This window comes from Mytilus edulis, chromosome 7 (genome assembly GCF_963676685.1).
Source record: "Mytilus edulis chromosome 7, xbMytEdul2.2, whole genome shotgun sequence".
Classification (NCBI taxonomy): Eukaryota; Metazoa; Mollusca; class Bivalvia; order Mytilida; family Mytilidae; genus Mytilus; species Mytilus edulis.
In genome coordinates, this window is record NC_092350.1 from 4510876 (window position 1) to 4524029 (window position 13154).

General features: G+C 33.7%; 4 protein-coding genes across 4 annotated transcripts; 1 reads left to right on the forward strand and 3 right to left on the reverse strand.

Annotated features, from left to right (window-relative positions):
- The first annotated feature begins 163 nt into the window (after window positions 1-163).
- LOC139482610 (nucleolin-like) lies at window positions 164-2525 on the forward strand. Its single transcript, XM_071266523.1, has 5 exons — window positions 164-177; window positions 436-526; window positions 1169-1303; window positions 1508-1689; window positions 2379-2525. Exons 1-4 carry the CDS (start codon window positions 164-166, stop codon window positions 1676-1678), a joined length of 411 nt encoding a protein of 136 aa, XP_071122624.1. The 3' UTR covers window positions 1679-1689; window positions 2379-2525.
- A 1079-nt stretch (window positions 2526-3604) lies between these two features.
- On the reverse strand, window positions 3605-7408 carry LOC139482611 (uncharacterized). Its single transcript, XM_071266524.1, has one exon. The coding sequence runs from the start codon at window positions 7406-7408 to the stop codon at window positions 3605-3607; it is 3804 nt and encodes a 1267-aa protein (XP_071122625.1).
- Window positions 7409-9509: 2101 nt separating this feature from the next.
- LOC139482612 (uncharacterized protein F54H12.2-like) lies at window positions 9510-10832 on the reverse strand. The gene has a single exon (XM_071266525.1). It carries the CDS (start codon window positions 10830-10832, stop codon window positions 9510-9512), a length of 1323 nt encoding a protein of 440 aa, XP_071122626.1.
- Window positions 10833-11716: 884 nt separating this feature from the next.
- Window positions 11717-12871, reverse strand: LOC139482613 (uncharacterized). The gene has a single exon (XM_071266526.1). It carries the CDS (start codon window positions 12869-12871, stop codon window positions 11717-11719), a length of 1155 nt encoding a protein of 384 aa, XP_071122627.1.
- Between the last annotated feature and the right edge of the window lie 283 nt (window positions 12872-13154).

Here is a 13154-nt window from a genome sequence, read left to right on the forward strand (position 1 = left end):
GTGATAAACACTTTATATTTAAACTGATGAACTAAGATTTAATGTAAACAGAAGGTGTATTATCCAAATACTGCCGCAATATTGGAGATCAATCTGACATGAAAAATCGCGATCGGGACAGATCTACACTGAAATTACATATGAATTAATAAAATGGTGTAACATGGATAATGGAAGGTTGGCGAGCCTTTAGGAGTAAATAAGTGTTGGAAACTATTATTCATAATTTAATGAAACGGAAGCTTTATTCCTTTATTAACGCGGTACACTCAATTCTATCATAAAGCGATAAAAATGATGAACCAGGTTGAGTACATGAGGGGATTTGGTGGAGAAGTAGAGCGGGCTGAGTTGAATTTTGGAAGAAAGAAGAACATTGCGGTTACACCGTACAAGGGATATGTTTATATCCACATAGGCAGTTTAACAAGGTAGCAGAAGCATAACTCTTGGGACTGATGAGTTTAAAGAGCTATGCAATCTGAAGCCAGTTCTTTTAAAAGCTGAGGCAGAAATAAAAAAACAGGTTAGTGATTTCTAATATTTAGCAGTAAATATTTACATGAACATATAGCTAAATTATTATCGTTCAGCAGCAAATAGTTGAGCGTGATATATATTTTATTCTCTAAGAAATAGGAGCGATCTACAAAATTATTTTAAAGTAAGATATTGCGAGTGTTTAATAAAAGCACCAGCTGCAGATGTTTCACCTTATATGTTTTTTCGTAAATTTCACTACTGCTAGTAAGTACACATAATTTTCAAAGTTATTGAAAGCGAGTAAAAACTATATGATAAACGTTCTAATTATCCTTCAACAGCAAATAATTGAACATAAATATATACTTTATAGGTTTAATATACAACAAACGTTTTAGTTAAAAGTAAGTTATTGATAGAGAGTATTTACAAGCGGCTTGCGTTCAGCTGCAGATATTTCACTTGTTTCTGGGTTGATTTCACCACTGTTAGTATTAATTTTCAAAGTTATTGATAGCAAGTAAAAAATGTTTTGATAAACGTTCAGTTGCAGATATTTCAACATTTTTGTTTCTAGGTAAATTTCTCAACCGCTAATAAATACGAATTTCTTTCCCACAGCAAACGTTGATTTATATGATTTCTTACACGTTCAATTGTTTTTATTATATATTAATTTTTTTAGCTGCAAAAACCTAGCAGGAAAAAGAAGGTTATAGTTGTTGAAGAGGAAGAAGAAGAAGAAGAAGAAGAAGAAGAAGAAGAAGAAGAAGAAGAAGTAGAAGAAGAAGAAGTAAAAAAAGTTACTTTGAAAAGAAAGGTAAAACAACTTTTGTTTTTTTTTTTCTATGTAAATCAAAATAAGTAGTTATAATTTTCAAGTTTATGAATTTAAAGTAATTATCCAATTAAATGTACCATAAAAAGAAAAAAAAAAAAAAAAAAAAAAAAAAAAAAATTGAAAACATTGAAATAACTTTAAAATTTTAAGATGATTTTCTATATTATGATATTCTTATTTTAGAGAAAGGTGATTGCTATCAGCGATAGCGATGAGGAGGCGGGAGTGTCAGAGTCGGACGTCAGAAAGGTGATTGTTGCAGCAGAATCTGGCCCGTTCAAGGGGCTAAAGAAGAAAAAGAAAACAGCTGGAGCTGGATTCATACTTTCTGAAGCAGTTGAAGATGGCGAGTGAAGATAACACCAGTAAGTGATCAAATTTTTATTCTGTTTCTAATATGTTCTTATATACAATAGTTAGGATAGAAATCATTTATAACTTAGCAACATTTTTCCAATCAAAGATTGATTTATCAATATGTGAAATACTCGCTTTAAGATAAAACCATTGCCTTTGATTTAAAGCGATCTCATTTCTAAGAGGATCATTTCTCAATAATACAAACAGTTCACTATTCAATATACATGTATTTACAAAAATATCTTCAGATAAAGCAAAAGTGTCCATTTTATTACAAAATAAATCGTTTCCGCTACTGTTTCGTTTAACATCATCAGATATGAATGGAGGATCATTTTCACTGTTTAATGGCCCATTTATTAATATAACTGCTAGAGTTATCGAACAGAATAACAATCCGACAATTTTCATCTTTGCACCAAGCCAGTGCAGTTGTGGAAACTGGTCACTGATTTCAGCTGTATCCATATTGATAAAATTGTAATCATGCTCATCTGTCATTTTAAGTGAATATTCTTCCACATTTGCACTACTCAATTCATCCTTTTCATTTATTTTAGAAATCTCCATTATGAAATCCAATTTCTTAATACAGGTGTCGCACTTTGTTCATTTGTTTTCATGCATGTATCTGTAGATTTATGATGTGAAAACTATTTTACTAGAGTTTATGTATCTTATTTATTTCTTTTAGCCAATCAGAACAGAAAAAGGACAATGGGAGAAGAAGTAGAAAAAAAGACACTGAGTGAAAAACGAAAGCGGTCAGCTCCACCTTCATTAAGAACTTTATCTGTTGCATGTATTTATAATAAATTAACAACAAAATGTGATATTCAAATGAGAGATTTTTTTTTGTAAAATTCCCTCACCAATTTTAATTATTTTTATGGATTATGCAGACTTTCAATTTGTTTTAAATCCTGGATTTGCCGAATTAGATGTGTTTAATGCTGCCGAGGAAATTTTTGATCAAAGATATCAATTAAATAAAATGATAAGGGAATGCAGCCATTTCACATCTGAAGAGATATTCATTCATTTAAAGAACGTCCCAGGGTCTGTTTTAAATTCACTCGGACTTTCGTTCAATAGGGAGAACTTTTCCGATATTTTAAGGAAAATATTAAACATGCGATTTTCACGTGTTTAATTTACCAAAGAATATGTCTCATATATTTTAATCTAAAATTTAAGAAATTTATTTGTAATATTTTCATCGTGTTTGAAGGTCTTTTTCCCCATTGCACAATGTATTTCACTGGTGCGTTTGAAGGTGTAATTCCCCATTTTCATAATTGTGTTTAATTTACCAAAGAATATGTCTCTTATATTTTAATCTAAAATTTATTTGTAATATTTTCATCGTGTTTGAAGGTGTTATTCCCCATTGTCCAATGTATTTCACTGGTGTGTTTTGAAGGTGTTATTCCCCATTTGAAGGTGTTATTCCCCATTGACATAATGTTTGAAGGTGTTATTCCCCATTGTTCTAATGTTTGAAGGTGCTATTCCCCATTGTTCTAATGTTCGAAGGTGTTATTTCACATTGTCCTATGTTTGAAGGTGTTATTCCCCATTGTCCTATTGCCTTAATGTTTGAAGGTGTTATTCCCCATTGTCCTATTGTCATTATGTTTGAAGTTTGTTTGAAGGTCCATTTGGGTTTTAAAGTTATGTATTTTCATTGGGGTTTTTAAGTTAAAGTCGCCATTTTACCATGCTACTCCCCATTGCCCTATGTATTTCACTTCCCCAGGTTGATAGCAAACGGATAAAACTTAAATATGTTGATATATTTTATTATAAAATCATATATTTATTTACATGAAATAAAATATTATATAATTATTGTACAGTGTGTTTTCTTTTTCTTGAATTTATTACGGATATGGATTTTTTTTTCAATTTACAATTGTATTAATGTTTTTCTTTTAATTTTCTATGAAAATATGCTAGCGAATGCACATTATCATCCAGCAAGTGTCTCTTGTCATCATATGGTGATAGTCCACTTTTCACAACCTTCACCATGTGAATCTGATGGTTGAAACTTCTCAAAGTGTACATATGCGAGAGTAGTGGAGAACAATTGAACAAGGTGTTTTTATATTGTTCGAATCTAACATTTCGGGTTTTAATACCCTTTGCTACTACAGTTTCCTTGTCGTCTGCGGTGATAAAACTATACATTTTTGCTCTTAGTCCGATATATTCCACCATTTGAATGGACTTGCATTCATCTTTGAATAAACCAATAATCGATTTCCTGTCTTTGGTGTAAAGAGGGTGATCAGCTGGATAATTTGAAAAGTCATATAGCTCACTGTTTAACGACATGTCTCTATATATGTCATCAGTTCTCACATGCATAATGAAACTGTCAGTATCTGTGTAACATAATGTTACATTCTCCTTGTATAGTTTTTTCATGTGGTTGTAGTAGTAATCAACCATGTGCGCCTTTGACAGATCGAGAATCATTTGTCCTAGGTAAATTGGTTTGTTGAAGAAAATTTTTGTTTTGGTTTGTAGCACGCCGCACAAGTGGTCGTTGAATATCTTAAAGCTTTTAAATGATGATTTTGCAGTAAGTTTTTGAAACTTATCCCACCTATGACAGAGAGAGAAGTTGATATGTTTCCGCAACGATTCCATTGATTTACCGAAAATAGCATTGTTGCCATTTTTAAAAAGTTTTTGCTCGAAATTGCTAGTAGCCTTTTTCCTCATTTCGGTATTGAAGTCAATATACTGTTTCAACCATGGACGCTGTTCAAATGAAACTATATTGTGAATCTTCTTCAAAACCAAACCTAGTTTGAGGTATAACTTTAGATTCACATAGTGCAAGATGTAATGCTTTTTATCTTTCAAAGTAGCTAGCAATTTGGTGCTCGGTTGGTATTCTTTCCCATCATCATTTGCTTGCTCATACAGATGACGTGAATGAGGTGAAAGCATTTCATTTGTTATCACTCCTTTTTCAACTGCAAGAGGAAAATCATTGTGAAGATCGTGTAAGTTATCTGGGTAATCCAAATCGCATTCAATGACATATCCGATGTCAGCGTTATTGGATACATTTAAGACATTGAAATCGTTTATTTCCTCTTCTGACAACCACTGGAATTTCCCCACAGCTAATGGCATGCTCATGCTTAAACCGTATAAATTGTTCGCATCTACATACATCAAGTATGAAGTTGGTAAAGCTGGATCATAATTGCTCAAGTAGGGATTGTTTGCTTTTGCATGTCTGCAGCTCACCATTGTTAAACCTCCTCGTATACTCTGCTCAAAGAAGAGCCACATTGTAGGATCTGTCAATAGCTCAAGTCTCACACCAGTCATTTTCAATGCAGATTGCCAGGAAAGCCCTGGAAGAGTGTAATAATTTGCAGGGTCGAGGGAATAGTTCGTTATCCACTTCTTCCTGAAAGTTTCAAATACATCAGCTAATAATAGAACGTCAGTTTTTAGATAAAGATCGTGATATTCGCCTATATTCTTAATATTCATTTGATTCCATACCCGTTGCGCATGTTCATACTCGGTTTGACTAATTGTTTTCTCTGATAAATTGCTGTAGAATTTGTCTATAGAGGGTAATTCAGTTTCATTGAACCTTGCTGCATTGTCAATGTATTCGTAAGGATATGTTCCTTTTTTCAACAAAAGAGCAATCCGCTTATCATCATCAAATTCTTTTGTAAAATGTTTAAATGTTTCTTTCGGATTCTCCTTAGACATTGACGATACCAATTCCTCTAGTGAACAATTCAAAAACTGGTATGAATCGATAAAGCGCAGATTGGATAGGTTGAAACTGATGTACTTTTCTGCATTCGTGGCTATGCAGCCAATTTCTTCACTCTTGAAAATACCTATCGAGGAACAGATTAAATGTGCATCAAACTGTTTCAGGTTATGAAATATAACTGGCACGAATGTGTGTTCTTTAAAATTAAGATTGCAATCTCTGCATGAAGCGCCACGAAATTTACCTGAAACATGTGCATGGTCTCGAACGCGGATAGTGGAATCTGTAAATTCTTCCATGCAAATGTGGCAATGTGTACTTGATTGAAAATCTTCCTCATCTTCAACAGTCATGCACAAGGGTTCAGGATTGTTCAAAATAGCCTTTATACGTTTATTTTCGTCAAGAAGACTATGAAGGAAGTGTTCACTAACATTTTCACCTCTATATATTTTAGGTGGTTGAGTGTATCTGTCATCGATGCAAACAACTTGATAACCGTACCCGCATGGTATCAACTTTGTTAATTTCGTTGTGCTGGTTCGATTATCTTCTGGCTCTTCAGTAACCATAGGTTCGCAAAATGTTTCCATGTCAGCATAAATAACAAATGATGTTTGTAACTGTTTGGCGTGATCTTGAAATGTTAGTATATCGTCTACCCCCTTGGTGGGATATGTCACATGTTGAGCTTCAAATTTTGAGCAGTATTTTATATGTTTCTCTAAAGTATGTTCACTGGTGAAACCTGATAAACAGAATCTGCAATACTTATGACTGCGTCCCAAGCATTTTGTTCGATATAAAAGTCTATTGAGATCTGTAATCAAACACCAGTGACTTTTATTCCCACTTTTCAAATACAATAAGTCAACTTCATGATGAGCTTCTCTTAGACCTGTTACATGGAGGGGGAAAAATTCACCCTCTTCAAATCCTAACACCATTACTGAAATGTTATTCTGCCTTTCAAATTTACTCACAAATGATGGTGCAACGGGCAATTGTATACCTTCCATGTTCAATTCATGTTCATATGGGATGTAGTGATGCACTTTAGAAGGGTCACCTGAACACGTAGGATGTATGGATGCTATAATAGCATATACAAAACATTTTTCATCTAAGTTTCTTATGTTGAGTAACGCTCTGGTTGCAGCAAGAGTTCTTGGTAGGGGTATATACGATCCACCGCCTAAAGGTTTATATTTAGCTGTATTAATCTCAATGTGTTTAATATGATCTAATGACCAACCGCTCCCATTTCGTATATACTCATCAAAACTTTTGAATATTTTTTGATATGTCACATTAATATCATGTTCATCATCTATATTTGCTCTATCAACTAGATTCGATGTCTTCGAGATAAAATGTGCATTATTCTTTAAATCATTACCACCTTCACCTCCATTCGGCTTGATCATTTGCACAAGACAATTCATATACCACTTAATATGACCGAGTTCATCACACATCTCTTGTAAATGAGTTTTTACCTCATGCTTAATTCCAGATAAAAATGCTAGAAGATCATACTTTTCCCCATTATCCTCATTCGGATAAATGAAACGAGCTCGTGCTATTCCCAAGAGAGCAGACTTATCCACACTTTTATGTTTGATTGTAGTATGTGAATTTGAATCAGTGTTTCCTGAACCAGTCTGATAAGTTGTATGATCGATGTTGCTATGTTTAAACAAATTTTCCGCTGAATCAAAATGTCTATCACATTGTCGACATGGAAATGTACAACTGTTTCTCTGGTGTCTCTTCAGTTTGGAAGGGTGATCAAACAGAAGTTTACAATAATAACATGAATAGACCTTAACCGTAAGATTTGATCTGTTGTCATTATCAACACTCAATCGATCATTTAACTCTCGCAACTGCTGTTGATATTGAGGGTTACTGTCAGGATAAAGACGCAATAAATCCTCGCAGAAATGATCATCAGCCATGACAATTGTGATATCAATAGCACTTTCAACGTTTTATATATACTACGCGATCGTGGACTAGAACTAATAGGCGAACATATGTTATCTAAATATTTATTTTATTAATTAAATTTAAAGGTACACAGTGTAAATATACAAATAGACAATATATTATATACATATATAAATATAGACAAATTTAAAGAAAAATACAAGTGATTGATTGAAGTCTCCAATAGTTTTAAATAATCCACTTCTTCATTACAAATGAAATGATAACCATTTACTCTTTAATCTTTTGCGATTTTGCGATTTTTCCACATTTCTTAAGAATTTTTCAGGAGACATCTTGATAGCTTTACCCTCTGCTGCACCATCATATTCATCAACATCCATCCTATTTTCCTCTTGATTGTCTGATTTTGATCGATCTACAGTTTCTTTTAAATTTTTCAATTCTGTTTTTTGCAAAACCTGACCACTACCATGTTGTTTGGTTACATCTTCTTCTAGGTTTATTTCTGTTTTTATACTGTCACTATCTTTACCATCATATTCCTTTTCTTTTTCTTTCACATTAACAATTTCACATTGGTTGGACATATTCATCAATCTTTCATATTTCTCCTTGGGTAATAGTATTAACTCCCGAGTCATAGTATTTGAAAAAAGATGATATCAATGTTGGAATAATAACAATTATCTTCAGTAAACGTTTTCTCCTCAACTGAGGTGTTATATTATTAACTACCACAGCACGAATGAACTTTGCAAAAGTTGAAAGATTCCTTTTAACCCTCTCAGACAATGGTATGACGCTTTTTAGACAGTTGAATACTATTTCTACTAATAGTTGTAATTGTCTGTGGTCCGTGCTTTTTATGATTTGAGCAGATTGTTCAGGTGTAGTGTTCGCCAATAATTTAAGGAAGCTTCTACTTGATTCTTTTAAAATCATTTTGGTTGATAAACAATCGTGTCCTCCCCCGGAAAAGGATTTGCGCGCAACTGATATTCAGGGTTTGAACCTGGTGCTATATCCACTATCAAGCAATTGTATGGTCTGCTAATTGCACGTTGGTAAACGTCCATGAAAAAGCGAACTTGACCTGGAAACATTTGTCGAGCTAAAGATTGTATTTGCAGTGAATCTCTACCATTTTTGAAAAGAAAAAAGACGTGAGAATTCAAACTGATTGATCGCATAACCTTCCCCTTCTGATATAAATTTTGTAGTATAAAAATAATTGATGTTAAGGTGTGATGACTTAAAACGCAATAAATCTTCTGCATCAGTTTACAGTCCACTACTTCATCCATTTTATCATCAATGATCCATAATGTGTGTATATCCTTATCAACAAGAAAATCACTTTCATCAGGCAGTTCCAGTTGAAATGAAATGTTGGAGACAGTTTTTTTCAATTCATCGAAGACATCTTGCCATATGCTGTAACAGTAGTATATCTTCTGAGGTGGTATTGTAAACATTTCCTGAGCGTTCTCTAATAATCTTTTAATGTATGTAGTTTTTCCTGAACCCGTTGGACCGACACATATTGAAGTCATGGGTGTTTGAAATTTCACCAAACTCATGATGATCACCTCTTGCTCGAATGATGATTGTTACCATGTGTCTCATCATTTTAAACACTTTTTCATATGCAGTGTGAATAGGTTTTACCAATCACATTGAAAACAAAGATGTCGTTTGCTTGATGATTATCACTGAAAAAATCGTGAATGTTAGTTAGATCATACTCTCTACATAAGAGTGATAAGATGAAAATGCAATATTGACCGCATACTGATGAATTCTCACTCTGTAATCGTTTTTGATTTATTTCCAGAGATATCGCATTGTGTTCAAAGAATTTTAAGAAGTGACGTGAATAATAATCGGGAGAGTGTGCGAAGCTGTCGAAAAATATCCCTCTTCGTTCCTCATTTATGAAAAAGGCGATCCAGTGTGCACCATTCTCAAAATGATTTTCAGTGTTACAAATAAATCCCATGGGTCGATTTCTCACTATCTTAGGTATCTGATCTGCTGCAAATATACCAACAATTTTATCCTTCATTAGTTCATCACAATTAATCATACACTCCAATTGCATAGTGTTCATTCTTGAATTATGATGTCTCGAGTTTGAGTTATTTCAAAATATCCACTAAATTCACTATAAATGATTATAGTTGTTGGTTCAGTGAGGGGAGAATCAAATGTGCATTCCAAATTGACACGTTCATTCCTTTTCAATGTTAAATAATCTAAACCTTCAAAAATTGGTTCCAGTTGAAAGGCATACAAGGCATATCCTTCAGAAAAACTGTCTCTGTTTAATCCATTACCACAGTCTTGCAGAGTTTTCCCAGCAACCTCAAATAGATTGCGAAATGCAACAATGGATGATTCTCCACTTGACGAGTCAAATTTTACTCTGACAGGATTCCCGGAAACTGGCACTCCCTCAACTTTAAGATTTATTTCACTTAGGTGGCAATGTTTGAATGTCCACGGACATAGTGAGTAGTCACCTGCTATGTTTTGACTCCCCGTAAAGGCTATCAATACCTTATTGGGTCTATTATTCTGGAATATGTTGTTGAAGTTAAAACTTATTTGACCAGCTGGAAGTGAAATTGTGCGAACATCATTTTGCACAATGGGATATTTAGCGTTTACTGTCCTGAGTATAGAATCGTGGCCATATACAATGCCGGGGTGAACGTGGATCTTTGCTATTGATAGATACATATCTTCAATCTCAAGGTAATAATCAGCATCTTCATCAACCGACATTAGATAAAATTCTGGTCTCGATCTGTAGAATTTCACAGTAACTCCTACTTGATTTAATATGTAACGATTCATTGAAAACAGGGGATGGAAAATGTTTCCTTCAAGATCAACAGTTTTACCATTTTTTATGTATGCTGTTCTTCTGTAGAGCCCAAGATTTGATCCTGTGTTACAATCTGCATCATCCAATGTTCCTTGATGATCGTCTATCCATAATTGACTTGAGAGCTGCGATTCTTTAGCTTCTTTCCCATATTTCAATAAAGTTTGCATATAAGCTTTGTAAGGGTAAAATCCTGTTGAAGATGTGACAATTTTATTTTGAATTAAAACATCTATTTGATTAAATAATGCATGCAAAACATAGTTCACAGGCCCGCAATTAACGTCACTGCTATCTGCTATGGTTCCATCTCCTCTTTTAAGTCTTAGACGTACATGCATTGTTGATTTACTTAAGTCTAGATACTCTGTTCCACCAGATATGTGAAACTCTATTGGCGATGTCTTTGTAAAAGTTGCAGCTGGTCGAATATGTTCATATGTGATTCTTGTGACTGCAGTTTGATGACCTGGTAGATTGAATAAAGACAACTGACTTGGTTGCAGCTCATGAAATGTTTCAGGATTTATTTTAGCCATTTTGAATTTTACTGGAAAATATCCTTTTCAATTAGCTGATTCTTTAATCTTTTTTTCACACTCTGTACACTTCCTTTCTTACTGTTTGTTTTATTTTTCCTTCCTCCTTTCTTTGTCTTTTTCGTTTTCTTCTGCTCCCCTCTATGGCTTTTTCTATTACTGTTTTGTAACTTCCCACGTTTGCGTTTTATCTTTTTCACAGCTCGACTAATTTCCGACTTAGCATTTTCCACCTGCTGCTGTGCATGTGTTACAAGTTTAATGGGTGATTGCGCATGTGGTTTACTTTGTGGTAATGTGATTGGTTCCATGAAGCTAGCTGCTGAATTAGTGAGGGAACCACCACTCTGGATAGTTCTTCTGTATGAATTATTAAGATATGAATTGTGATGTTTGTCATTCGCTAGATTTTCATAGTACATTATCCATGTCCTAGGGTCTAGCACATATTGAGAATTGTCCAATTCCATGATTATCATGCAAAGTATGGATACGACCTGAAGTGCAGTGTAATCGACACTGGATTTTTTAAAAATGATGCATGACTCCCTTGCATGTCAGTAATAAAGAATTCAATGTCTCTTATTTCACTTTTCACCACTGGAATGTATGCAAGTTGATCAAAGTGGTAGTATTCAGTTTGAGAGCAGCAACATATTCGCTTCAATAAGGGTTGTTTGTTACCATCGACTATTACATCACCGCATATGTTTGCATATATATATAGATCATTATTTGATGATAATTTAATATCAACTAATGCGACTTTCCATTTTGATTTCATCACTATTGGCGTCTGAAGATATGTACGGAATTTGTGTGGTCTGTTATGTGGGTAAATGTCTAAATTTTTGTTACTGTTAATGACCATGTAAAAGCTCATTTTAAAAGTCAACAATATCTCTCTCAGGAATCCACTGACAAAAACGTTTATCCCAATCCTGGAATTTTACATAACCCTCACGTTGACCATTCCGCCTTCGCCATTTAAGCACTTTCTCAACAAACCACAATGCGTCAGCCTCCTTTTTCACACGCTGCAACTCTGTATAATTGAAATTGCCTACAACTTCCTTGTCCAAAAAATCTTGTACTTTATAAAAGATTTTCCCATGTATTAGAAATCGTCTATATATTTTAAATATTTCGGAGGTCCACTGTTGCTGATAAGCTCTTTGAAACGGTTTCTTCAAATGGCTCAGTCTTACCATGTCATTGATTTTAAAATGAAACTGTTTCCCTCTTTTACGTTGTACTTTTAATGTTTCTTTCTTTTCTCTGATTCGTTTTTCTTTGGGTGGAGTTTTAATATACATATATGCCCACAAATCATATTTGTTTTTCTCATTCACATCTTTTGGAGCTGTATTATTTAAACTTCTATGTGGCGTTGCATTATAACTTGCTACCAAATTTTGTAGAACATTGAGATAGCTATAAGTTCTATGCTTTGTAAAATATCGGAACATCATCCTCCGAAATGTCAAATTGACCCTCTCTGCTATTGACGCTTTACTACTGTCGGAATTTAAATAGACATGATGGTAAATGTCATATTTTTTAAACACACGTTTCAAATCTTTGTTTTTGAATTCAGTTCCCGCATCTGTGGAAACCTTCAAAGGGATTTTACCATGTTTGAAGATTTTTTCAAATGCATCAGCTACTGTCTTCCCAAACTTGTTTTTTAATGGATAAATCCATAAAAACCGTGTGAAAATATCGATAACAACCAACAGGAAACGTGTCTTATTGTTATATTTCTGTATGTTGGATACATCCATAAGGTCAGCATCGTATTGCTCATACGGTTCCGATACAATTATTTTCACTCTTTTAATTCTACGTTTTACAGGTTTTTGTAAATTGTAGTCGTCTATTTTTTCCATCCATTTCCTGATCTTGTATACGCTTGGTACATTTCCATCTCTTGATGTCTTCAACGTTTGATAAATTTTTTCAGCACTTAGGTATGCTCCCCCATTTGCTGTATTGTAATATACATTCCTAAGTTTTTCATCTAAATCATCATTTTCCATTGTTAAAAATAGGTTCCAAATCTATCATTTTTTCAACTTTATCTATTATGCGAGATGCTCTGTGCGGTGTTTTCAATATAGTATTTTTCCAATCTGTTGATTGTAAAAATGTAAGTTGATAGTAGACTCTCACATTATCTGGAATATTTGATTGTCTGACTAAATTAACAAAATCGGTGTACACTTTATCTGTTTCTACTTGATAAAAAAAATCCCATGCATTTCCTCCACTTATGTGTTCCACTTGATTTTCCTTCTTCAGAATGTCAAAAACTGACTTTGC